Source organism: Paramormyrops kingsleyae, chromosome 2, assembly GCF_048594095.1.
Source record: "Paramormyrops kingsleyae isolate MSU_618 chromosome 2, PKINGS_0.4, whole genome shotgun sequence".
In the NCBI taxonomy this organism is placed as follows: domain Eukaryota; kingdom Metazoa; phylum Chordata; class Actinopteri; order Osteoglossiformes; family Mormyridae; genus Paramormyrops; species Paramormyrops kingsleyae.
Genome location: NC_132798.1, coordinates 17,255,267 through 17,283,205, shown reverse-complemented (window position 1 = coordinate 17,283,205; position 27,939 = coordinate 17,255,267). Strand labels below are relative to the sequence as shown.

The 27,939-nt window shown below is 41.9% G+C and overlaps 2 protein-coding genes across 11 annotated transcripts; one reads left to right on the top strand and one right to left on the bottom strand.

Moving 5' to 3' along the window:
• Positions 1-2,316: 2,316 nt before the first annotated feature.
• rad9b (RAD9 checkpoint clamp component B) lies at positions 2,317-13,234 on the top strand. Of its 10 annotated transcripts, none has more exons than XR_002840815.2 (12): positions 2,317-2,569; positions 2,989-3,059; positions 3,864-3,998; positions 4,488-4,602; positions 4,978-5,110; positions 6,590-6,693; positions 6,892-6,998; positions 8,177-8,241; positions 8,604-8,726; positions 10,175-10,266; positions 10,685-10,856; positions 11,612-11,750. XR_002840815.2 is itself a non-coding variant. In XM_023833826.2 (12 exons), the coding sequence occupies exons 1-12, from the start codon at positions 2,536-2,538 to the stop codon at positions 11,753-11,755; spliced, it is 1,212 nt and encodes a 403-aa protein (XP_023689594.1). In that variant the 5' UTR covers positions 2,317-2,535; the 3' UTR covers positions 11,756-13,234. The 10 variants fall into 10 exon arrangements, 9 of the variants coding, with proteins under 9 accessions (XP_023689594.1, XP_023689592.1, XP_023689593.1 ...); XM_023833826.2 differs by having other exon boundaries at positions 3,936-3,998; positions 10,186-10,266; positions 11,612-13,234; XM_023833824.2 differs by having other exon boundaries at positions 5,011-5,110; positions 10,186-10,266; positions 11,612-13,234.
• Positions 12,532-26,933, bottom strand: LOC111855131 (protein phosphatase PTC7 homolog). The gene is made up of 6 exons (XM_023833833.2): positions 26,368-26,933; positions 19,184-19,363; positions 16,673-16,871; positions 15,218-15,341; positions 14,778-14,907; positions 12,532-14,573 (listed from the first exon to the last, which is right to left on the bottom strand). The coding sequence occupies exons 1-6, from the start codon at positions 26,567-26,569 to the stop codon at positions 14,515-14,517; spliced, it is 894 nt and encodes a 297-aa protein (XP_023689601.1). The 5' UTR covers positions 26,570-26,933; the 3' UTR covers positions 12,532-14,514.
• Between the last annotated feature and the right edge of the window lie 1,006 nt (positions 26,934-27,939).

The window sequence follows — 27,939 nt, the reverse complement described above, 5'->3', positions numbered from 1 at the left end:
TCTCGTTTGTATAGTTCTTATGTTCTTATGTTCTTATGTTATCTGAGATCCAGCAGCTAACCGCCATACATATTCCCAAATCTATGATGGCTGCCCCATTTCTGCAGGTGTCAACAACAGCTATAGCTGCTATTATATACATAGTAGTACATCATTGGCCACAAATCTGTGCTGCTATAATCTAGAACAGGGTTCTTCAAATCTGGACCTCAATTCTAAATCCAGGCCTTGTTTTCAGTTCTCCCAGGTAGTTAGTTTAATAATTACTGATTCTGATTGGTCAGAGGCTTCACACCTGACTGACAGGTAAAGGAAGGCTGGAAAACCAGTAGTGCTCGGACCTCGAGGACCGTGATTTGAATAACCCTGATCTAGAAAATCAAAAGTTTCCATGGATTTATGTATAACATCTGTTACTGTAGATAAACAGTACAGTCGGCTTGACAATGCACTATAAACGGTACACATACAAACACCAGCAGCTGCTCTGTTGGCTCGACAGCAACAAAAAAAGTGCAAATCTCAGCTTAATTTATTTAGTTCACTAGTAATCAGATATAACAGGATGAAATTCATATGGTAACAGAAATACAAAAGCTGCTCCTTGTAATATATAATGTTCCATGTGTCATTTCAGCATCCCAGCCTAACCCCTGGACAGAAGCAGTATCTTTACAGTATTGCAAATGTGTACAGTACAGTACACATGCGGACTCTCATGAAACAGCATTACCTGAATGTGCTGCACAGGTGCATCAGCAAAGGTCTGTCACTGATTCTCAACAATTCAGTACTGGAAAGGAATCTATTTATTTTGTGCTGCGCAGCCAGTTTAAATAACATGACATTTGAATTTATTTTATAGGCAGAAAGCAATTTGGAGAAAACACGAACGCTCGTACAAACACACATGTTAAACCAAAGCAATCTGAACCGGACTGTAGAAGAGAACCCAAACCCAGCAAATATAAAACTGTAACCCTGCCAAAAATTGGCAATAGGGAAAACAGGTGGGAAGCTTGATGCAATAAGTCTTACAAATGGCAGAATGACCTTTGTAAGTCACAGTGTGTGATTCTGTTAACTTCCTGTGTGCTCCTTACTTCTTAACCAGAACAGCATCTGGCGTTTCAGCATCAAATAAAAGAAAGTCCAGAGAAGGAAAGATGCAAGCATGCACACGAGGTAAGATTCAGTAACCAAACAAGTACTCCTTCAGTATGCATGAACAAAATGCATTTTAAATTCAATTATTTTGTGCAGAAGTGTTTAACCTTGAAAATCTGTTACAGGAGGAGAATTGTGCACATACATTTCTGAGGGAAGAAACGATGATGAATTGCTGCACAAAAACATGAATTCACTTTCAATTAAGGATGATGAAGAAATACTCAAAAACACTTAGAGTTTATTATATGAGTTTTCATAATGTTGTACATAACATGTTATTAAATAATGATGTTGCATTTATTTCAAAGATCATGTGATATCACAAGCCTGATAAGAGGAAAGTACAGTCATCTGAGCATTTTGAATATTATTACACTGCATGGTGGACTGTATACCAGGGTTTTCAACTATGATCAGCTGGCTGGTGTGAGATTTTCAATTCGAGACAAGTCTGCACACTCATTTACACGCATGTAACACTTTCATTACCTTGTAAGTCTGTAAGGTTTGCAAACTATAGCTTTTGATGTAGCTAATTTTAGGTTTATAATGGAATAATATAGATTTGCTGTAAGATTTCTTGCGTGGTCGTGAGAGTCAGAAAGTCTGAGTGTCACGCCAGATGCGTAAGAGTTGGCGACCCTGGACTACAGATATTAAGCTGGGGTAGGCAAATTATTCAATCCAAAGGCCACAGATTATTTTTAATTGTTACAGACAGCCTACCATAAATTTAATCTAAAATACATTTGTACTTTTAATGTAACCAACATGAAGAAAAATGGACACAGTGCAAATATTAATAAATACATAAAATCAAATGGTGTGCATTGTCCTCCATAGTTTATTGCTTAAAGTACATTTTAATGTACATGTCTACGTATGAATACGTATTAGTCCGTTTATTGTGCCCTATGTAATTTGAACGGACACACTGCATTTATTAAGAAATTCTATTGTATTGCAATATAAGGGAAAAATATTGCAAGGTCTCGCAAAAGCTGAGAGAAAAGATGAGGAAAATCTCACCTAAAAAGCACTTTTCTTTAATGAGAGCAGTGCAGGTGATCGAACAATGAAGTACCATAAGAACCTAGCATTCCATCGTTTGTACAACAGCATGAGACATATGGGATAAGAATTCAACGGGAGCGTGGCCAGCGCGAGGACGCGCACTAGCTCATGCTAACTTTTAAACTGTATGTCGCCTTTTGTCGCTTTTCAGCTGACTATAACATTTACAGAGTTTTAGAAGTTCTTCACTGGAAAGTTTTTAGGTGACCCATCAGCGCATCGCTGATATTTTTTAAGCTGAAACAGCCGAGTTGAATTAGCCGCGCTTTGCTAACCAAGTTACCTCAGAGGATGAAGTGCGTCATCGAAGGCAGTAACGTGAAAGGTAGCTAGCTAAATGGATTATTACTCAGGGGACTAACTAATAATCACTCGATTACTGCATGTTTACTGCCTATACATGTTAATTATGTTTTAGTTGTATAAAAGGTAATTTTGTAATTAGAAGACGTATTTCAGAAAGAATTATAGCCCCGATTCCTGGCCCTAAATTAAATAATTCGGTAAACCCGCTGTTGAACTAATTGAACTGCCCGTGGCAGACGTGCTACATAGGTCTAGATGAAATGTAGTCTTATTAATTGTGCTGTTATTACTCAGAATTTCTGCATATTCCATTATGTCTTGGGTAATGAAAGTCTTACACACTAATAAGGGCGGTGTTTCTATATATATTTCAGAAATATTTGAAAGTGTATTATGGTATCAATTTAGCACAGTCACTCATTCCAGTCGTATTTGCAGTATTTGGAAAGGCGATTCATGCGCTGTCACGAATAAGCGATGAAATGTGGCTCGACCCTTTGGAGAAAGGGGTGAGTGGCTTCCGAGTGGCACTGTCCTTTTTGTCCTTGTGTGTCATTTTCCCCAGTTCATAACATTGTCATTGATGACTCCTGTACAGTGTTGGGGAAGTTACACACAAAAGTAATCCATTACATTGGAGTGATGGTGGTGCAGGAGGTAGTGCTACCGTCCTTGAGCAAGACACTGAACCCCAAATTGCTCCTGGTGAGCTCCTTGCATGGCAGCCTCTGCCACCGGTGTGTGAATGTGTGTATGAATGGGTGAATGTGAGGCATAACTGTAAAGTGCTTTGAGTGCTCGAAAGAGTAGCAAAAATGCATTATATAAATGCAATCCATTTACCATTACAGATAGAGGTGGAAAGTTCAGGTCCAGAAAGTACAAAGTATATGAGTACTCAACTGGTTGGTTAAAACAAAACCATGGTCTGGATTTGTACTTTTTGAACCTGAACTTTTCACCTCTGTAATGGATTACAAGAAATCTTACAGCAAATCTTCCCCAACACTGCTCCTGTATTGTCAGTCTACCTCTGTATAGGATACGGTGGACAGTTTTGTTCCACAGGAGTACTGTGGAAATAACAATTTAGAAGCCATATCTGATATTGATTAAATAGTGTATGCTATCAGATATCGGAGAGTCCGGTGTTGAGCGACATGTGTCCCCAGGGGCAGGTCCTACTCTAAAAGCCCCCCCCCCATGTAGTTACTATTTGTGGTCAACAGGGGCTCTTAAACATCAGGGCCCCAATGATAATGCATTGTTTGAGTGGGGTCAATAAACACCAGCGCTGTGTCCCCCACCCGCAGCTGGCTGTGCGCTCTGTCGGTCCGGCACACTCCTCCTACGGCTGCTTCCTCTTCACACGGCTCTTTTTCCAGCTGTACAGTTTGAACATCAGTTCACCGCAGGCAGCACTGGGAAGATGCAAGCTGCCAGTTAAGGTGTGAGCAGGGAGGCTCCAGTATGAGACATCAGTAGCTTTGTTAACATTTACTTTGTGTGACCTTAACCACAGATAGCTGCATTTAGCTTAACAATAAAATGCTTTACTATACACTAAAAATAGATTTTGGTTTAAGAGGCTCCAAGGGCATAGATTTGTTAGGGGCTAAATTAGCCCTGACCCTTCACCTCCCTAAGCACACATGCAGGGGTTCTGCTAAAGACTATGGGGCTCCAATTATGTTCCCAATTTTTTAGGGCCCCTGTACTCCCGTTATCTTGGTAGGGACATGGCCCTCTTGTTCATACCGAAATCTACACCATTGACAACCTCTATTCAAAGTATTCAAAGTACTCCCATGCTTTTATAAAACACTTTTCCTTTATCATATTGAATCACTGCTATGACTATTTAAGAGCAATAAAAACTCTAAGCACAGACTAATCTATGCTTAGACAAAATTTGTGTTTTTATTTATTTTTTTTAGTCTGTTCTGCCATTATTCCGCTGCTCAGCTTCCATCGAGCGCAGCGTGGACAGCTGTAAAATATCCACTGGCCTTTCAGACACCCAAGTCACTTTCCAACTTTTTTGCAAGCATGGTAAGTGGACATTAGGCATATTGTAGGGACATTAAATGCCTGGTTTGGCATAATGTATTAAAATATTTCTTCTGTATCTGACAACAAAGATAGCAACAATGATGATGATGTTGAATGTTACCATCTAGACAGAATGCAAATTGTTTTGACATTTTTATAAGTTAAAAATTGTAATTCCTTGAAGAAAACTATTACTTCACAGGACAGACTTAGTGTTGCTTATAACATGTGAAATGTAAATACGTTTACGATCACTGCCTCTTGATTTCTTAAAATGTCGTTTTACACACTATAGACAGTAGATGGCAATGTAACCCCAGCAGACCATAGATTGTTCATCAGTATAACTGGTCACAATCTGTTGCGTTTACTTAGAGTCATTACAGTTGGCTATGCTTTGTGGCATAGGCATCACAAAAACCTACAACCTGGGCTTCCAGGAGCATGACGTGCTCCAGGCTGTGTTTCCTGCTCACCTCTGTCCTAATGTCCTGAAGGCCCAGCCCAGGTTAGCATGCAGAATCGCCATCTCCCAGAGCTGGGAAGTTAATATCTAGAAAGTAAAAATCCAGACTAACATTTTGTTTTAACCAACCAGTTAGGTATGAAGAGTCACAGTCAGAGAGTATTCAATTGGCTGAACATAAAAAGTCACAGTCACAGAGTACTCTGCTGGTTGGTTGAAAATAAATCTTGGTCTGGATTTTTGCTTTCTGGACTGAACTATCCACCTCTGCCACCTCCATGCAGATAGCGAGAACTACACTTAATAATAAATAATATTTTTTTTTAATGGCACCTTTCAGGACACTCAATGTCATCTCACAAAGATTAAAAACAACACAATAACACCAACAAAACAAGATATGACAAAACAATAAGTCAAAACAACCAGGGGCCTGTTTCACAAAGCTGGATTTTTTGGTTAGCCAGATAACTGGGCTGAATGCAAAGGTGCGGACTCAAATCACTGACTCGCAACTCGACTCGAACTCAAGTCACAAATTTGATGACTTCAACTTAGTAAAACTGATGGAAAGACTTGGACTCGACTTGAGGGCAGATGACTCGAGACTTGGACCCAACTTGGACCCCATGACTCAAGAAGACTAGAGGTTATAGTCCCCCCTCTGGATACCAAAATATTAATTTTATAAATTCAGGGTATATTAATTCTCTGTTGCCTGCATTTTTATTTGATTGAATGCAAGTTCCCTTGAGATAGCTGGAAAGATGCACAATTCCCTGCATGTACACAGACTTAAAAACCATGTGAGGACAACCATGACAGAGTGGAAACAGTCTTTTCAACCCATCTCTGCCTATGAAGGACTTAACCTACAACATACTGTGGTGGGTTTTTGCTGCAGCAGGTTTTAATCACTAAAGGTAAAAAAAAACTGACAGAGGTAGGGACTCAGATGACTCACGACTCAACTTGGACTTGAGTCACAAATTCGATGACTTAACAGCAAAAAAGGATGGAATGACTTGGACTTGTGGGCACCTGTCTTGAGACTTTTACTTGGACTTACAATGTTTTGACTTGAGACTTGACTCAGTGTCACCAAGGAGTGACTTATTCCCATCCCTGGCTAAATGTAGGTGAACAAAGATGAAGTCCATTTAGCCTCGACTGCCTTAAATCAAACAAGATTTGAAACATACTCCAGATGTTTTCTTGTTATAGATGACAAGAACACAGATAAATGAAACTGATGGCATATTTTGAAATAAATTCCCTTGAATGGGTGCAGAAGTACTGGATGGTTCAATGAGTTGCACTGTTGCCTCACACCTTGTGGAATGATCATTTGCTATTTTTATATAGTGCCACATGGTGCACTACAGACAGTGCTAGGCACGGGATCCTCCACAGACCTCTGCTGGTGATCTTGACTGGAGTGACCTCCACTCTCTGTGAAAGCAAAATTACAGCAGGTGCAATGGTCCTGGATAGCCCACATTTCCCCCTTGCTGTTTCCAGTCTCCTAGGTGACATGGTGATCCACTTTCCGGCATCTCAAGAGGAAGTGACCCTTTCAGTGTGTCCGAAAAGGGTCACCATGAGGAATTACTGTGAAGAAAGGGGTTTGGTTTTATTGTTAAATCTTTATATTTCTGTCAGTGGATAAATGGTATCTCTTTTAATCTGTCAAGAATAGCTTTCAACTATTCCAATTACAAGGAGCAATTTGTGATCTGACAAATTTAAAAGAGTTTTCATGGTGAAATTTAGCATTTTTAAAAAAGCTGTTCAGTATAGCAGGCTTGTTTGTAATAAATCAGATCAGATAAAGGTCATGAGCACAGAGATGTCCCTTCACCCTGAGGAATTTGACTACTTCCATGTAGGAGTCGACTCGGACATAACATTCTGTCTGAAGGAGCTGAGGGTAAGACAGTATTTTTGGAAGGGTGCCGTTATCTGTCACATGAACCGCTGAGTGCCGCAACATGATTTAATTTTTATGGTGGGTTTATTTATGGCCCAGGACTTCAGTGTTTCAGAGAACCCTGAGTCCTATCATGTTTGCATGAATTTGGACCCAAAGCAGGTCCACATAACTTGGTGGGTACCATGGGAACAGAATGAGTTTTCCTGTTTCCTGGGCAATTTCCCTGAATTCAAAATTCTGGAAAATATAGGCCAAAAAGATTGAGAGAGTCCTGGACAGGTTGCCAGACCAATGCAAACTACACCCATATGTAGTGAAGCTTTCAAAGACCAATTTGCATTATTTTACTTGTGTGAGGAAACCAGACACACAGAAAGGAGACAAACATAAGGTGAATATACAGACACCATATACTGTATGGAGAATCATTGTGGCACTTAAACCCCAAATCCTTTAGCTTTGAGGCCACAGTCCTACTCATCAGGCCATTAACTGATCTAGCTCTTACTTGGTCAGTTCTGAATATTTTGCACTATTTGACATATTTGGTATTTGTTGATCTTTGACAGTCCTGTGAATACAGACCATTACCTGTTGTACGTAAAGATGGTTCTATTCTTTTCAACCTTTTCAGAAACTATCAGAGAAATGCACAAAACAACATGCATTCCCCCTGTTATTTGCAATTTTTAATGTATGGGACTGCACCACTTCCTCTAGTCCCAAAGCAGGGACCTTGGATTGCATAACTTGGGACACCTTCCAGCAACAGTGGTCATCGGGTGCAGTTGTATGTGAGGGGGTTTTGCCAAGGTTATAATGTAGAGTGCTCGCCGTGCTGATGGCTGCCCTTTTATAAAGATTTATTGAACCCTTCGACACTAAGGCCTTAAAAAGTAACCAGGTTAGCTTGTTCCCTTGTGCCACAGCATATAAACAGAAGGGCACAGCTGGGGACAAAACAGTGAGGCCATACCATTTCTTAGCAGATGTTTATGTGTAAACATTTTGCAGATGAATACTAAAGTTTCATTTGAGGTTTCAGTGGGTACCTGGGTACAGCTGTCAGAAATACAGGCCCTTGCATGTCCTGACCTGTCCATGTGACATTTCTGAGTTATTCTGCATGTTTGTATGATTAGTTCTATTAAAAAGGGGGATCTTTGTCTTTCCAGGGCCTGCTGTCTTTTGCAGAATCACATGGCCTGCCTGTTTATGTCCACTTTGGACACCCTGGACAGTAAGTCTGACCTTTCTCAATAGTTTTCTCTTTTTTAACCATTTCGCCTGCTCTACAGATGAATTTCTCCTGTTGAGCTCTTTTGCCACGTGTACTAGTAGTGAAGTATTTTCACAAATTTTCAAGCACATCTGCATGCATGTCTAATTATATTATTAACATACTATTGACCTCTTAAATGGAAGGTCTTTAAGGTGATTTTTCTTTTACTTGATGGCTTTTAAATGGCTGGGAGTTGTTGGACTATTTTGTATGACATGCAGAATCTTGATTCGGTCAAATCCACTGCAGACATGTATATCACTGCAAAACACATGATCATAAGAGAGATGTTCTGTTTTTAAAAACAATAAACCTTTCAGGCCGGTGCGCTTCAGTGTGGAAAACATGGTGCTGGAGGCCAGTGTTGTGCTGGCCACCCAGACTGACTCTGAGAGTGAAGTTTCTGTCCAGCCTGGGGGCTCCGAGGATCCAGCTGCCCCGAGGTGATTGTTGACTCCCTAGGCTTTCACACCACCACTTGCTTTAACATCACCCCTGCTTACATTGCCAACTTCTTCTGCTAAAGGCTCCCACTGCACGGTATGCAGCTTGCATTCCATCCATCCATTTTCCAAATGGTTATCCAGTACAGGGTCACAGTCAGTCTGGATCCTATCCTAGGAAACACAGGGCACAAGGCAGAGGAACACCCCAAACAAGATGCCAGTAGCTTGAATTTCAGCTGACATTTTATTTACTGACATCTAACAAAGGTAGTGTGACCTTCATGCTTGCAAACCAACAGCACCTGATAAGTAGTTCGCTTAGCTTTGGGTTTGTTGTCATTTAAATAAAAATTTATTTATTTTTTTGCTGGAGGGGGTTGTGGTCACAGCTGGTGAAAGACAGAAATAAAAATTCAAAACAAGGTCTCAGCAGTAGGTTTACTCTTAAAAGAAGCCCATTTGTTTTCTGCACTTGGGAGTCACAGTCACATTTATTTAAATAAACTTTGTGCTGAAATTATTCATCTATTTAAGTATAAAAAATCTTGAGCAGATTGTCCTGTGATAGTCACCAGGCATCTTTTTATACGATCTAGCTGAATAAGGATGATCCAGTGATAATTTAAAAACACTTTCACATCCATATCATCACTGACCTGGGTAAACCCCACCCCTTCCATGCTGAGAAGGGTTATGCCACACAACAACATGCATGACCCCCCTAAACACATATGCTACTTGGGTCTGAAACAAATCCATTACTATTATGACTTACATTTATATATGTGGGGTAAAATTTTGTGCGCTGGGAACAGACGAAACACAAGGCACATTTTCCTGGGGTGCTGGGTGGTCGGGTCGCTTCAGTGGGTAAAAAGCAAAGTTAGCAACAGAAAAATAAATAATCGAGCTTGTGGAAGCAAGACAATCTAAACAAGAAATCAGAGTGAGTTACATATTTGTAAAAACTATAAATGTAACTGCAAAACATTGCATAAATAACAGTTTTCAAAATTGTCTTTTGCTTCTTAATGCTGGCAATCTAGTGTAATACTTCAAGGACACTGAGGTCAAATGCATCTGCCCCCCCTAACAGAACAACTGGCTGCAGTCTACCCCCCACCCAGTTGAAATGGTCTAAAATCTCCACTGTGGAAACCAGTTTTTAGTTCACTGTACAGGCCTACAATTAACACATATTTCAGATATCTATGAGCAGGTGTTACCACGGTACAACAATAATTACTGCACTCTGACAGGCAGTGAATACTAGTGTACCTTTTCCCCTAACAGTGTTACACTGTCTGAGCTCCATATTGTTGCAGCTGGACGAGGCTGTGGAGTTTGTAACAGTCAGGAAGAAACAGGCGAGGAGTAGGCTGGGCTGCGTGCCATGGGATAGGGGGGGTTGTAGCAGGAGCCACGTGCGAGTGACCCAACAGCAGCATTCTTACAGTGTGTGCCTATCTGTGGAACGGAGCCAGTCCTGGAGTCCTTGTATGCCCCCCAGTGTGTGTACAGGAGGTGGTGTGGAAAGGTGGGAAGTTTGTTTTTCTAGTACATGTATAACAGCTCGAGCTCAAGAGGACACGGAAAGGACACACCTTACTAGCTCACAGCCAGCAGCTTAAGTACAAATGCCTGACACTAGTAGAAATTTCAGTTTAATATTTTTAAACTAATCTAAGGAAAATAAAAACAAGTTAATGATTTTAAAACCTTGGGGATTTTTAACTCGTCTGCATTTAGTTTGGTTTATTTTCTCATCTGTTTGGGTGGATCCTCACACTTTGGTTATAGTTCTTGACAGTCAGAATTAAACTACATTCAGCTACAAAGGTTGGACTTCCGAGTGCACTGGGGCTCGCTATTCTTGGTCATTGTGACCTTAGAGTGTTTTCAGGGCTTTTGATTATGATGTTTTAAGCAGATATCATCCTAACCCCCCTTTACAGCCGTCCTCAGGATGCCCCCCCCACCGCGCCCCCAGAGGAGCAGGTCCCTTCCAGCCAGGGAAGCCCCGTGCTGAGCAGGCCAGGAAACCTGGAGTACTTTGGCCTGCATGTAGCAACAGACAGCGGGGCCCATGCAGCAGAACCTGAGTCTGCAGACCCAGCCACATTCAGGGTAAGGGGAAGAAAAGTGTCAGCACGGGCCAGCAGTGGGTGTCAAGTATGTGGAGATAGAAAGGGCCAATCCAGCCACTCAAGTCATTTCCTTCCTCAGCTGAACTGAAAAGAACACATCACAGTGCCAAGCCTTAAACCTTAATTAGTGTTCAGTCATCAGGGATGCAATAAGGGGCACAGTGAACAGAAAATTCCAGCTTCTCTGTGTATCGTGGCCAGCTGATTACAAGACACGCAGCGCTGCTGTAAGAGTAAGCATTTCGTGTTGGTAATCTGTACTTATACAGTAAAAATGATAGCAGCTGCATTCATCTAGCACGGACTACTGAGCCGTTACACCCAAGCTGCGGTGGTGGAGAGGCAGTCATTTGTTAACCAGAGGCAGAGGCAAGTCAAAGTGAGGCACTGTCAATAATGTCACACTAGTACTGAATGCAAAATTCATAGCTGAAGATCACTTTTCCACAGTACGTGCTGTGGAGCCCAGATTCACAGGCATATAAACTGAGGTCATGCAACCTTCTCCAAGGTGCTTCCCCCAACCTGTGCCAATTTCTTACAGCTTTGTTCTTGTCCATCTATTGCTTTATTTCTTCCTGTGTTCACACAGTTCTTCTGGTCTTCATTCCGTTATTTTGCTGGCAATTGTTTTTATCCCATACTGCTGGGTATTTCAGTTCAGGTTAAGCACTCTGCTCAGTGGTATTGTAGTTGTCGTTTCGTTGCCCTCACACCTACCACGGTTCCCTGCAGCTCCACTCCCTGCTCTTTGGGGCCGTGTCCAGCCCGTGGCCCAACGAGGGCGATGTGCTGCACACCAGCCTGGCGTGTGCCAGTGACACAGAGGAAGACAACATGGAGGAGAGGAGCTCAGCCACGCCTATGCCAATTTACTAACCAGTACAGCTAGCAGCTTACATACCATTACTGACCCAGTAACTGTCATTGAGTGTTATTTGCTGATTTTATGTCTCAGGTCAGTTCCTCTTTGCAGGAAGGAGTTAAAGTACTTTGCAGAGTTAATCAATTTAGCTCAGCTGATCATCTGGTTTCTGTGTGTAAATAACATGTGCTCTGAAACTGCTAAGCAACAATTTTAACAAAAGTGTTTCTATTGTATAATTGTGTTTAATGGACTTGGTTAGCACTTCTCAGAACTTTTGCACAATACTTAATATTTCTCTGTGTGTTTAGAGCAGGTATAAAAGATATTGCCAGGAGTGTCAGAACATTTAGCACCGTAGTAGCAATTCCAGTACAGCTGTGGAAATCCCCATCCACAGCATCCACATAGCTGGACTTGTTGAGAGGTGTGTGGAGACCTGTACGCATACAGATGTAAACATGTAGTTTAACAAAGTCTCAGGCCATGGTAGATGATTAGCACACTGTCTAAATGTTGAGTGTGGCTTGGGGTTGACATGTCTACACAGGAGTAGATGGAACGCGAGAGAATGGCATGGCCTCACCCAGGATTCACCCATTAGAGCTCACTCTCCAGGAAGAGCACTAGCTCTGAGGGCCATGTGAGGGTCACTGAACAGAAAGGAGGCCCAAATAAACACCGTATGAGTTTCCATTCACAGAAGATTCGCACGAGATGTGCTTGCTAACACACCAACAGAGAGAGGTAGTATAGGTGAGCAAATTAGGCCATATATGTGTGCACGGGATCTCAGTAACTCACCAGAACATTTATTGTAATATATTACAGCTTTGAAAAAACATTTACAGAAGCATTTTCTCTTTGACCTTTTCATTGTACTGTACACACAAATATATGCAGCTCCTGTGCTAAGAGAAAGCTGTCTTCCTTCAAAAGTTAAGGCAGCTGGCTGCTACAGCATAGTGTGTGTGCGTGTGCGTGTGGGGTGCTGTGCAACCGTTGTGGTGCTATGGGCAGCTTGCACTACACTGCCTTTGATTTAATCCAGGATGCACAAAGCTGCTGCTTATTAACTCCACATATGATGAGAAATGAACTCACAGGGGTCATATGACAGGGCTGGGGCATCTACAGGTAGAAGCAAAACTGTAGCTTTGATTTACTTATTTAAAAAGCCCTTTGGGATGGTGAAATATTCTCAAAAATATTCAGAAAAAAAAGGTTGTCTAACCCTCCCACTAGAGAATAGAATAGCATTATAAATCAGGAGGTATTTATGTGTTACTTACTGGAGCCTGTAGGCCCAGAAGAATCCATCATTAAAAGGGCCACAGAGCACAGATAATATGACGGTCTGAAGAGAGCATGAAACCTGACCTGACCTGCTTTTATGACCAGAGCTGGCAAACACAATTAAAAGATGGTTTAAAAAGCATGAAAGGGGGCATTTTTAGCCTTTTTTATGGGGGACTGTCACGTACATAGTACATGGAGTTCATTTTAAAAAAGTAACCTGCAGCTACGTGATACATATAAAGACATCTTCAGCAGCAATCTCACTGAAATGACCAACTATTTAAACAACCTTTTTATAAACACAGATAACCTTATTAAAACCAGTTTCTTAAAGATAGGCGTGAGAACATTGTAGAAAATGGAGACAAGCCGTGTCACCCCAGGTACTACACAAACCAGAAAAAGCCAGAAAAATAAACCTTTGTCATTCTTCTGTGACCCCCTTGTATGACACATTGTCTTACACTAGCATTTTTTGCATTATACATCTATGTATATATATATTCCTTTACATCTATTAAAAAACAAGGTGCATACACTCATTTACAGCCACACAAGGCATTGGTTAGAAGGCTTCTCATCTCAGTAGAGCATGTGGTATAAATGAATGTTAGGTTTCACTTATGAGCCAACCCTACATTGGGAGGGAAAATATATAAAAGGCATACAAACCCTCACTCAGACACCCTGAATTTCTTATTATTGTGAGGTGTACAGTAAATTAATTTCCTTGAATATTCATTAATACAGGCCAGTCATACAATGGAATTAATATTTACAAAACCACAGATTGAGAGAAACACACAGATCAAATACCATTCCCCTCCTCTACCCCATTTAACAGAGGTTGAATGTACCCTCCCTCTTGCTCAACCAGCTAAGAGGAGCCAGAACAGTACTTAGTCAGCATCTATGGCATAACCCTTTTTCCTAATTTAATTATGCAGTTTTAATCCAATACCACACAAGCAGCTGCCGCAACCTTATCCTAAATCTGCTCTCAGTACCTTCCACCTCACCCTTTTTTTACTTTACAGCCACACCATAGTTCAGGGATGGATGCTCACCGCCCGTGTTCCATTTCCATGGAGACTGATATCAAGCCATTTTATGAGGTCATATGTTTTTATGTCTCTGACTGACATCTAACCCTGGATAACTGCCCCAGTGTAAGAACATGTAGGAGTGACATTAACTTGAAACAAAATTTATTGAAAAGAATAAGAGATCTTCTGTCCTTCACCTGATCTCATGTTTTAGTGGTAAGACGGCTAAGGCAGGGCATGCTCAACGATGGGACAGCTGACCCAGGACCGGGAGGGATAAGGTGCCACTGTATGGCCAGCAGAAGGAAAGGGAAGCAGAGCAATCCTCAGCTGCAAAAATACCTCCCCAATCCTGCCAGCAGGAAATACAATAGAATAGAATACAGGAAGACGTTAAAGACGGATTATTTGCAGCCTCCCCTGAGAAGTTAGTCTGTGTATTCAGCCACAATGGACAGCAGGACAGTAATGTCATCCGGCTTTCCTCCTGTGGAACACAGAACAGAAGATCGGGCTTCAGCTGAAGGACACCCAAGGTGCTCAATGAGAATCTTGAGTACCCCCTACTATGTTTTACAAGAGCAAAGAGTGAAGAGCAAAACTGTTTTCTTAGAAAAACTTGGTGTGGTTAATGAGGGATAACAAAGTGATGGGGGAGCTTCTAAAACATCTCAGAACAGCATCTCCTTACCTCGTACATTCAGGCCATTGTCACATGCAAACTGGGCAAAAGGTGACATGTAATTTGGGTCGTAGGCCAGCTCATGTGCCTGCTCTGCAATGCTCCTGGCCGTCTGCTGAATGCTCTCATAGTTACTGTCCTGAAAAGAACATAAAAAAATGAAAGCAATCGGATACGGATGTCAGTGGGAAGGACAGCAGAACCTTTCAACAACAAAAAACTAACAATCCGACTACCTGATACTATACACTGAAGTTTAGAAACAAGCTCACTTTTTAATGACTGACAAATCAACACGTTTCTTACTGGCATTATTAAAAAGGAAAAACAATATGAAGTATAATCAAGGAAATTATGGACCGACATTGGCTAAACGTTACTTCTAAAGGATGTATGATAAAAGTTCCTTAAAACAAGTTTTTGCATTGTCTGACAGTGGCCAGCCTCACCTTGAGCTTCTTGAGCTCTTGCAAGATCATGTGATCTGACATGTTGTCAAAGAGGCCATCTGTGGCGGTGAGAATGATGTCCCCCAGCTGGACATCAAAGGAGGAGCTGTCTGCTGCTTCAGGACTGCAGAGGTGGATAGAGGTTTGAGTTGATCGGTGTGGCCTGCTTACAGAATTGTAGACTTCCAGATAGGTGGGGGGGCTTGCACTGTGTAAACCAACATCTTTCAACTGAAAAAAAAAGCAACTGACATTTGATTATAGGGTTATGTTAAGGGGGAACAAAGTAATCTCTGTTAAAAAAAAAAAAAACACACACACACACACACACATCATCTGCTGTCCAGGAGCTCTGGTTCTATCGTTCCAACCTCCAACCAGGTGACCACTAGTGTAGCAGATTATTTTAATCCTGTAGGGACTGCAAGACTTCCTGCATGTCTTGTAGACATCCCTACTTCCTGTCTGCAGTTGTCCAAATGAGCCATGACCTCAGTAACACTTGCCCTCGCAACCCTTGGTTGCATCTCAGCCAATTAACCAAGGTCTAATCTCCACAAGACTTCACTCCTCTTTGTCCTCCCATGCTGTGAAAACACAAAGAGCCTCACATAAACAAAAGAACGGCTTGATCCGATTGATTGCTCGGGCTGCACAACAGCGACACGCAACAGCTACAAGGTAATGAATACTCCTGAATCCTAAGGTTTCACATCAGGGTCATGTTTGGTTGCTGAAGGACCACTCTGTCCCCACATGCTTGATTCTTCACTGGGACTTACCCCTTTTCTTCTACACGGTTAATATTAGATTTATTTCCCCTCTTTTTACCAAAAGGAACTGGACATGTTGCTCTGCCAACCAAGGACTTAGGATCACAATCCATCACAGGATACTCAGGAACTCCGATAAAGCTGGATTAGCATACAGGAGATTTACATACACAAGTTTATAAAGAAGGCAGCAATGACTAGAACAAACCATGTAAATGCTTGTCACCCTGATTTTCATGGGAATTAAAACAAGAGAGTTAACAGATATTTGAATGGCAACCACTTTCATCCATAGCTACAAAGTGGAAATTTAACTGCAAAAATGTTGGGTTAAATACCCTCCGTCTGGGGCACATCCGTTCTGCACTCTAGGCTTCAAACTTGAGCAATTCTGAGCACAATTCCAGCTACCAAACCACAATGCTACTTGCTTCTCAAGATAACGCTCTTGACGAAAAGCTGAACCATTTCCTTCTACTTTAAGGAACTCTGGCATTGATGGAATTCACTCATGTCAATATATGGGTGTCTAACATTCTTGGTGGGCTGCAACAAGAGCGATAATGAAAAGTTGTATGAATGGGTACAAGTGGAAGACAGAGAGGAACCTTGCTTGCACATGGTATGGTAAACCAGACAGGTTAATATCTGTGTCAATATCTTCAAAGTAGAGCTTACCAACCTGTCACTGAGGATGTCCCCTTCAGCCTCAGGTGGCGCAATGGAAAGTTGAAAGGGCGTGTTGAAGTAGTGCTGCTGCTCATCGGACCGATGGACCACCTCACCACCACGGACCACTAGGAAGCCCGAGTCGCCCAGGTTGGCCGTGTGCAGCCGGTGCTGCTGCCGATCCAGAACCACGATGCAGGCGGTACTGCTGCCTGGAAAGGGGGATGAGAGAGAAAGGACACATGAGAGCTCCACAATGATGAAGGGGGGTGCAACAGAACACTAGGGGGGGCCTCTAGTCTGCAAGATCGATGCGCTTTGATTAGGAATGGCTGTAACGCACTTAAACAGCCAAGTTGAGCAAGAATGGAATTTTACAAAAAATCCATATGGCCATGCAGTTCCAGACAGTCCTTTGCAGAGCACAAACACCACTGTTCAACAACCCCCAATTAAAGAGGGAGCTGGAGAATAACTGTGGAATGCAGCTTTGACTCATGACACTGGCGTCAACTCAACGCCATATTTATACGGTTACAAACGAGATCCACTTCAAAGGGAGTGAGCAATATATTTTGGGGACACCATGGAAAGGAGCAATGTGGACCTGGCAAGCCTGACATGCCGCAGCTAAATGACAGAGCCATTAACTGCCTGTCCTTTTTGAAGGTTCTCTCTAGATTGTGTGAATGTGCCACTCGCAGTCTGTCATTGCAGTCTTCATGCTATCTGTACGGAGATCTGATGACAGATTTATAAGCAGCGATGTCCATTTCTTACAAACAGCAGATGCAGAGTTTTGAAAAGCTTTGCTTAAATCCTCAGCAAGACTGATTTGTTCGCCCTATGGCCAGCCTTTGGTATAGATCACAGCTCCACTTCACAGCACTACAGCAATAAACTCTGATCAAAAGAAAAACCAGTAACAAGGAGGGAAAAACAGGTAGCAACAAAAAGCACCGAGCTCATGCCCAAAAGTATGGGTTCTCCATCACACCTCTGAACAAGACAAGCTCATTTGATGCAGTGGGACATTAAACTGCAAATAAGCATTTTCACAATCAACATGAAACAAGAATCAAATTTAAAAAGGCAGATAAAGTGAAATGTAGAAAAATACACCAGTAGACTAATCCATCTAAACTGAGCTTTGTTTGCAATATTTTGTACATTTACAAATGAAATAGTCTCCTATGGATGGGCAGGACCCAAAGACCATGCCCACCTTCTCTCCCCAAAAGTACTCAGGCAGTGACTCATTTACAGCAAAACATGTGGTCACTGTAAACAGTCACGCAGAGTGAGTCATGGAATGTTTTTAAGGGGGAAAAATTCATTTGCTTGGTTCCATGCCATCGCCTTGAAATCTGAAGGCGCTCTTTACTCTGCGGTCTATTGTAAAGGATCGGATCAAACGCCGCGTTTCTCAAAAGACACAGGAGGAGGGGAACAAAGGAGAAACCAAAGTTTCCATTTACGGATGGGAGGGAGGAAGCAAGCAAAGCCTGGGAGGTGGCCACGTGTTTCGGCAAATCTGACGGGGCCCACACCGAGCAACAAGCATGATGGAGTGGGGATATGCGGAACGGAGCACCAGCCACAATGTATCTGGATGTATGTGTGTATGCCTGCAAGTCTGCATGCGCTTACATGCCCGTTTTCCTACAGGAGGGTGGATACATCCACACATCCCCGTAAAAGTGATCCATTCATTTTTACCAGGATGTGAAGTTCTGGCATTAAAAGCACTGCCGACAAGCAGTCACGCGTGTTGGTGTGCATTTCAGTCTGGTCCATGACTCACACTGCATACTTTCGCTCCCTCCCTCCCTCCCTTCGCTGGATAACAAGCAATTCCTTCACCCTCGGAACAGCCTGTTCCCAACAATGCTTCTCCCGCCCTCTTTCAGGACACGATCACTCAACGACATGGAAAACGACATGGCGCCGTGTGGAGGAGGAGCGTCAAGGGGAGTGTCACTTGCTCTCTGCAATACGACCATTCAGTCATTAGAAATCAGCACATGACCGTTAACTGTGCTTTTCTTTTAATAAGAAAAGGGCATTGTTCTTTTGCTTGGTAAAGGTGGTCATATTTTGAATTGTGATGCTGTGCTGGCTAAGCGGATGGAAGATGTATGCGGAGGCTTTTGTTTAGAACTAATTAAGTTGATTAAATTTGTATGAGGAATCTAGATGAGGTCAAGCTGCATTTTACGCTGTCCATCAGAAACCCGGAGAAAATTTTAATACAGTAACAGATATCTACTTGAATGCAGGATTTAATCAGGCTCTCTGGTCTCTGTGGATTTATGGAGAATCTGCTTGTCCCCAATTTAGAAGCAAATAACTAAACAGCCATGATGAACTTATGAAATATATTGACATTTATGTCTAAAAGGTTGTATATTTGTATCTCCTGGGGGGTGCAGTTATAGACACATAATCTGACCTGCATCCAGGAAATCAATTTCCTAAACAGGTAAACTGTAAATTTTAGAGTATGGCCTGGCAAAGTACTCACCCAACAAAGGAATTTTGTTCTGAAGGAGCTCATAGTAGCTGGTGGTGAGGATCCCCACAGGATTGCTGGGCGTGAAATGGCCCTCCTTAACCATCCGCTTGCACGCTCTCATCAGGGTCACTGAAAACTGGGAGGGGTCCACTCCATAGTCACGCCAGCCACCCACACCATCAGCAACACCTGTAAATGGCCAGGAACATGGAAATTCTGGTAAGAGGCTGACTGACCCCGCTCCAACATATTAGTTAACCAAAGCGAACCAAAGTATACCAAAATACCATGTCACTAGATAGCAGATATTTGAACTGATGAAGATATAGCTAATATTTCATATATGGAATATTTGGGTAATGGTGTTAATCCAAAAACTGGAAATAGATCAGCGGAGTGAACTCTGAAATCAGTGAACGGTCAAAATGACAAAGAAAATGGATTCTTTTCAGTCAGCAGAATCATTAATGACAGTTCTAGCTAAACAAAGTGATCACTGTAGTTACTTTAGACAACATATGTTTGCCGTAAAACGGCAGAATGAATGAGTCTAACAGTGTCAGGAAATGTAATACGGTTCACGCATGCATGAAAATGCAGCCGCAGACATGCAAGGTAGACATTGGGTGGATGATATGGATCAGGTAATGACAAACAGGAAGAGATTTAGCATGACAGTGCCAGTTGCAGAGTCTCACAGGAAGCTGAGGAGGGGAGATACGCACACGCAGGTGAGATTCTCTGTTTGGGTGCATTTTTTTTTCTTCTTAAATAAGTGTACATGTTATGATAATCAATTTTCATAACACAGTATTTTGCGAAACTGGTACACAGATGCAACCCTACTTGCTTGATGAATGAATTCACATTCTGAATGGTTAAACTTGTGTCAATCACCTTCGACGAGAAAATACAAGAGCACACATAACTAGAAAGACTGGGTGAGGTATTCTTCACTGGGTGGGCTTAAAAATGCAACATATTCCATAACTATCCAACTACTAAATAGAAGGTGATGAGAAATGCATCAAAGTCTATAAGCTTAGAGAGGAAGAAAATGTTTTGCTTCACTGGAGTTCTTAAATTTCCTTTGGGATCAATAATGTATGTACCCATCCATCCATCCATCCATCCATCCATCCAATCCATCAATCCGTCCATCCATCTACCTACCTGTGTAACCAACCTAAGGGTGGTGCACAATAATTTGTGAGACATTTTTGGAACAGCAGCACTTTTTTAGTTTCACATGGAAGTAGCCATTGTGATTATACACTGACATTCAAATATTTCACGGGATATGGAGGTTGCAGTGTTTTTTAAATCTGTTTACCTGTTGTCTTAAAGAATCCACAACTGATGCACATGTACACACATACTGTCATATACTGTATGTACACATTATGGTCTAGTCAGGACATGCTGTTGCACTACACAGTTTGGCTGTTAACATCTTTATCATTTGCTTTAGGGCTGTCAAATCATAAGAGACAATATAGTGGACTACCAGACCTTCTAAGATTATCTGAAAAATTAAAGAACAGTTATGAAACTGAAAGATGCAGACATCTCAGGCTTTGCTGTTGCATACCTGAATACTTATCCTGAATTGCCGAAGTGAAATATCTAGATGTATAAAGCCTGGCTACATCACAACACTGGCAAAATAACGCAAGCTTCTGACACAAGCCTAATGAAGACATGGGTGGGTCTGGTATCCCAGACAGTGGTGAAAAGGTTCTAGAAGATCTTCTTACACTTGTTCTTTAACTTACACCTCTAGAAGGACAAGCCATAAGAAACCCAGCTGACCGATGAGGATCACCCATAAATATTTAATTTATCACCTAATGCAATGACACACTAAGGCTGTCAAATTTTCCATAATGTGCCATCTGCTCAAAGCAGGGCTGGATGATATAAAAAATTATAATTATTATTTCAATAATAAAAAAAAAATATTGGCATAAATGATAATATCAAGCCATCCAACACCCCGCCCCCAAACACACACACACTGCACCAAGAAAAAAGCAAGGCACTAATTTATTTTTTTTTAGCTAAAAAAATGTGAAAACATGAAAGAAAGAAAAACAATGATATACAGATAATGTACTAAACAGCTGGCATTGGTGAGTGGGAACAGTAAGCCCTAGCTGCCAATTACCATTATAACCAACGTTTACATACACTGATACCTTCGATACCTGATACCATATGAGGAGTTGAAAATAATAGCAATGTGTGTTTGTTTAAGCTGTGTCAGAAATATGAAAGAAGGATGGACTGCAAGCAAAGTCATAAAATCTTTGTTAACTTGCTTAGTGTGTAGCCTAAGCTTACTTCCCAGGCAAAGATGACAACCCCTGGTTAGTCACTGTCAGACACCGGGTTACTTGTCTAAAATCATTGATTACCAATATAATATCATCAGATGGCCCAGCTCCAGCCTTAGTTAAGACAAAATTAATTTCCTTGAAATAAGACATTAGACCACAATCTGCAATGACTCATGGAAACAGTATACAGGAAGTGTTTGGAGGCATATCATCAGCAAAACTTTTTTGCTGTTTTATGACACTAAGGGCCCAAATTGACCTGCACCAAAACAGGATGGATGAACATAAAAATGACAAGCAACCAAAGTACACGCCACACTGCAGACAGTAACATCAGTGCAGTCCCGCAGTCTTAGTTACAACCCAACTCAACTCTGACACAACTCACCGAAAGAGTACCCAACAGTTAATGTAGAGTGGCCTAGAGATCAGATTTTTTTTCCAGACCAGACTTGTCTGGAGAGGCATGACGTTCCTCTGGCAGGAACATTTCCTCTTCGTGCGAAGAATGTTGAGGACCATCAGGTTACATGATTCCAGTGTCAGGCACCTTGGGTCCAGTAACAAAGTGTCTAGCGCTGGAAAGGATGCAAAATACTGTCTTGTTTTACCATGCAGGAAGAGACCTTAAATCAATGGTGCTACTCTATATGCAAGTGGGATAAAGGCCACACAATGAACTCAGCTTCCACTTGTAGTCACCCTCTACAACTTTAACAGGAAGAAATCTTGTGTTAACACTTCACCCTATCACTCTCTCGGAACAGGCATTACAGGAAACCACTGATAATCCAAACCTTCACAGTAGCACTACAATAATGGCTGATCTCTTCAACTCTAGGCTTCTCTTCATTATATAAATAAAACAATATAAACAACAAGTCTTCCTTCAAAAAAGTAGGGGTGGGACCATGATGTCCTGGCTAAATTGCCCACTGGGGCCCTTTCAAATCTGGCCTCCTAATCATCCCCTACATCTAACTGATGTATTCTCACCTGCCCCTTCACCACCTTAGCTACTGTGTGGTGAGCATACTGGCGCAGAATGGCTGCCGATGCATCATCCACATGGGTGCTACACAGAGGTGATGATTGATGTGGCTCCCCATTGCTTCTATAAAGTGCTTTGGGTGTCTTGAAAATCACTACATAAATACAAAATACATTAATTCACTGACTTATCACTTTATAAAATGTACAAGACAAGAAAATGAGAAATTTTGATAAACTGTGGATAAGCGGGTAAACTGACAGCACATCGCAGCCTTTCACATCACAGAAACGAAATGAAGCGACGCAAAAGCAACTTCAATCAATCATGGTAGTATTTTAAGAATGGACAACCTATGTCCAAACAACGTATTGCAAGGCTGAGTTAGTGGATTATGGGGGATGCTAATTTTTTTGTAATGCACATGAGTCACGGAAGAGATTAAATACTCCCTCAGAAGAAACTTCAAGTTTTGGTGAAGAAAATAAAAGCCTAGCGCCACAACAACTTTTATAAAAGAAGATATTGTAGATAAAATTAAAAAAAAAAAAAAAAAACAGTCATGTGGCGGTACTTTGGGCATTTAAAGTCCACCATGCAACAGACTGGTGCCGTGTACTGTGAAATCTGCTGAAAACTTTTGCCAAGTAAAACTGGAAGTACTGTGAATCTAGTTCAGTACCTGAAGCACTGCCATCCAGTAGAACATACAGAATGCAAGCACTTATTTTTCAATACAGGATGATCCACTGAACAGACAGGATGGGTGTAAACTCTCCCAGCAAAAAGCCTAGCTACAAATCGCACTGTGAGTGTTTTCTAGTGTTATGCCCTACGACTACAATTTTTTGTATGAATGTTTTGAATCTGTTAAAGGGGAATCCTAAGAAACTTTTAAGCAAAAATGGAGCCTTGAATTAAAGAAATGATTACTGGACTGATACGAAAAAAAAAATAGTGCTGTGATATATTTGGCCATATTGCTCAGCCGTACCACTGCAATGCTGCCAAACCATAAACGAGTCAGACGCTAACAGGAGGCATAGCCCAGTTCATCTCACCTCTGTGTCCTGCTCCACTGTAGTCATTTAAAGGGGCCAGATGCACTTATCCGAATTCGCACTTCATAAATCGATCCAGAAATCACTGTGGTGTAAACATTTCACTGCACTATAAATGAAATTAAACCCAGCTGATAGGGCCACAGTGCCAGAGGCACTGCAAGCATGGTGCCTCCCATTTCTCAGAGGACTGCTTAGCCCTGTGCATTGGTTTTCCTGGAAAGGCAATTCTCCTCCCCATTGCTGAGGTCTCACAGCCTGGAAGGTCACTTTAGAAACCATATAAGGGCCAGACAAGCTCACCAGGGACCACCTCCCTGCCCGATATGGTGGTAGCCTGGTCCCACATGACTTAAAGATGGAGCCAAAGAAGGTGGTGGGGGCAGGGGGGGAGGGTAACACGAAACAAAATGATGACCACTCAGCCTGCAACATACTGTTAAAGAACATGCCCGTTTTGCCATATCATCCTGAGGCGACAATAAGTGATAAGTGCTCTTATCAAAACTGTGCCCCATATTCAATGCAAACATTTAAAGTGGCAGTGCGGGATTGTACACGATGCACAATTAAGGGTGATTTAATTTTGTCATGTGTTTTTACTGTCCGACAGTTCCCCAGCATCTTTATAGTGAACAGTTTAGGAGATGGCTTCCTAAGCCTCAAAAAGCCCCCTCATCACCATCATAAAAGTGTCCAAAAATTTGTTTGAAGGAATAATAAAATATTTTGGGCACATCACCCACCAATAATGTGCACCAAATTGAGCTGTTCTGTATAAGCCTGATAAAGTCATTCATAGTTGAGACTAGCATTTTTTTACACATTTGAAAGAAGGTGATAAAAACTCCACAAAAAAGTACTTCACAAACTAAACCGTCACTTGTAGGTTACCAGAACAGCAGCCTAAGAAAGACGATGTCTCTGCAGGTTTATGGAGTCACACAAGTGGATTTGATCTTCAAAGCACAAGACCAGTGTTAGCTGTAACGGAAACCCAGGTCACGTCATTAAAAAGCAGCACAACGAGTGTAAAGGCAGTGTGACACTGTGGTGATTAAATCGCTGTTGGGGCTGCTTGGTTAACTAGTCAAAGTCAAGCGCCTCATAAAGTTTATTTAAAAAACAAACAAAAAAAAAAAAGAAAAACCCAAACATCACTTTACTTTGATCTTATGCAAGCAAGCATGTAGGAAGACTACAGAGCAGCCAGCTCCAAATGATCCCAAGTTCCGAAATGTGATGAATGAGGTGTTAGACATCTAGCCAAAATTTGAACATTCAAATCATAAAAGGGAAGTTGCTGTTGTGTTACTGGTCAGGAAATTTACCAAAAGGAAGTAAGACACGCAGCTGTACAAACAGGTGCTGGAGTAAAAGTAAGCCCTGAGCCCTGCAGGTCTGACACAGGGTCAAAATGGCAACTGAATAAATAAAATGACAAAAACCCCTAAAGTCAAGGAGCACAAAAATTGAGGTGGGGGGTTAAGTAGGATCTCCATTTGCCAAAGCTGTCCCAGAGCAGGAGGTTAATATTACTTTCTGGAGCTGCACTTTAGATTTCTTAAGGAATCCAGGATCAGTCCTGCCAAGGACATTGGCTGAACTTGGCACGGCCCTAATGTATGTAATGCAATCGCGCTTAAGGAAGACCTGTCAAAAGAGCTATGCGTACTAGAGATTACAATAAGATTAGCTTGACAGCAAAGTACATAAACATCAGATTAATTCAGTATACGGTTTTCTCAGCTATCCATATTCACGTTCATTCAGCAACATTACGGTTTAAGTCTGGTTCACATGTAAGAATTAAGCCATTTTAATTGAATAGTTGTCTGTTTTTTTTTCTTAAAAGAAAGACCGATATGAACGACTTACAGTGAATCATGCTGCACCATGCATGAGGTATCAGCTTAAAAAATGCGCCAAGGTGAGGCCTTTGGCCAAACCGACAACAAGGTGAACATAATGACTCACTCACGCTTCTTCCCTGCGGAAGCTGACAGAAAATAAAAAGGGGAACTAAAACAATGATCATAGCACAGTACAGAAAGGACAAGTTTTCTCTGTGAACCTATGAAAAGGAGTTTCCCTAAGAAGCACCAAGGTCTGGTACCAGGGGACTATTTTGGGCGTTCATATTGAATACACACTGCCTGCAGACAGGGACAAAGATTCAGTAGCGTGATTGTTGGCACCAGACTATCTCAGGAACAGCCACCAAAGGCTCTTCGGTACTGTTAGAGATTTTGTGCCCCATCACAGTATATATTATATTGGGTCCCCAACCTAGACCAGTCCATTTGTTTAATTTTTCTAGGACCCCTGTCACCTTGGAGTCTTCTTAACTTTTCCCAACTTCACGGCGCCCCAGGATGGGCGATATTTTTTGTCGTTTTCTGTAAAACTGCGTCAACGTGTTTCCGAGCACTCAGTCCAGATCCGCAAAACACCTGCGCACCATCGCTAAAAGCCATCACCGGCTTTAGTGTTGAACAGTCGCTGCGTAGATGCAAGGCTGTACTATCTGTTTGTTAAAGTGTTAGCGAGGCTTGTAACTGTGGTTGAGCTGTAGACTACTATGATACTAATCCTTAACTCACAGTCGTGTCAGTTTTGCATAAATCAATAAATAACACAGACTTACTGAGTCATGCAAGTCTAACCGGCAATTCCCAAAGAGTTTTAAATGAATATCCGGACGCACTTCATTTGTGCCGAGCCCTTCGCACTATGGACCGTTCGGTCACAAAATAAATATCCATCTGGACCTAAAAAAGGTCACATCAGGAATGTACTCACCCAGGACGTCGGCAGATCGATGGCGAGCTACAAAGCAGGCGTCATCCCCATAACACATCCCTTTCTTCAAAATCCCTTTGCGAAAATCCTTCCCGAATCCACAGCTCGCTGTTACCAAGCTGTAGTCCCGGCTATCAGTTTGGGAAAGTCCGCCCAAGACAGCCCTGGCAACCAGTCTGCCATAGGAAAGTACAGAGATCATGCCCTCCCACCCGAAGACACCGAAAAGCGAAGCCCTGGGCTAGTCTGCCCGTAGTTGCTAGCCTGCCAGTGAGACAGCTAACCACCTTAGAGACTCTATGTAACGGTAGTTTGAAATGCCACCCGACAAGACCAATTAACTCAACCGCCAACGCAAAGACAGCGAGGAGCCCAGGGAGCCTCTTCTAGCCGTTCGCCGAAGTCGTGATTGTGTTCTCTCTTTACGTTTTGCCAGATTTGAAGGAAGCCATTCTTCCCGGGGACTCAGCTACCGCGCTCACGCGCCGCCTCCTCATTTCAGGTGAGCGCGAACAACCCACATGTCCGCGAGACTGAGCGAACTACAGAGTAAAATCGCCGGGTCTCGTGATTCGGCCGGCCTTGACGTCACAGCCCACTATGCAATCGCGCTTTCCTTAAAAGGCATCTGTAGTGGTTACATGTGCTCCCTTTGGACCATCTTTCACTGGTGAAGTACACTGTCCTTATTGTTTTAGATGCCGTCGTAAGTTGTTGCTTGCACGGTACAATATCTAGGATACTTTGCGTGCTGAGGATTTCATTTTCATAAGCGGGTAAATGCTGCAGCCTCTCGGACACTTTTTAAATTAATTAATTAATTAAGGGTTTTATAGACTTCTGACCTGCGATGGACAGACAATCGTCTAGGGTGGATAGGAGGTTTATACAGTTATTTAATTATTTTAGTTTATGTACAGTACCTGGCATGTAGCCTACATAAGTTCTCTCTGATTTCTGAAATATAGCCTGTACTCTGCAAAAAGAAATTGTTCTGATCTCTCTATAGAAACAGCCGCCTCTAATCTCTCTCTGAAATACAACTCTGTTGTCCACTGTAGTCTTTTTATTATGCGAGTACTGAGCACAGGAAAGCTATTCCAGAGGAAAAACACCAAGCAGATAGTGGTTTATGTTAATATGACAGAAAAAGATGAAGTTTTTTTATTTTCAAATTTACTCAGACGCTTTGTTTATCTTAAAACATATAGCATTTTCAAAAAGGTTGAGTGTTTTTGGATGTATTCCATGGTCTAGAAGGGGCATTTATAACTGAAATGATATTTTTGGGGAACTTCGAAATGTAACGGTGTTATATTTAATGTCGATTTTAATTTTTATCTACTTTGTGTTTCTAGCGTTATGTTGACATGTTACAAATACAGGAATATTTAAGGATGTTGTGTTTTGCTGACCATACAAATGTCTAACCTTTTTTTTTGAGCTATTTGCGCTGTGCGGCTCAGCGATTGGAAGGTTGGTGGTTCTAGTCCCACCCTCGGCAAGATAATCCCATGTCTGTGGGTCCTTGAGCACAGCCCTTACCTGCCAGCCCCTGGGGTGCTGCATACT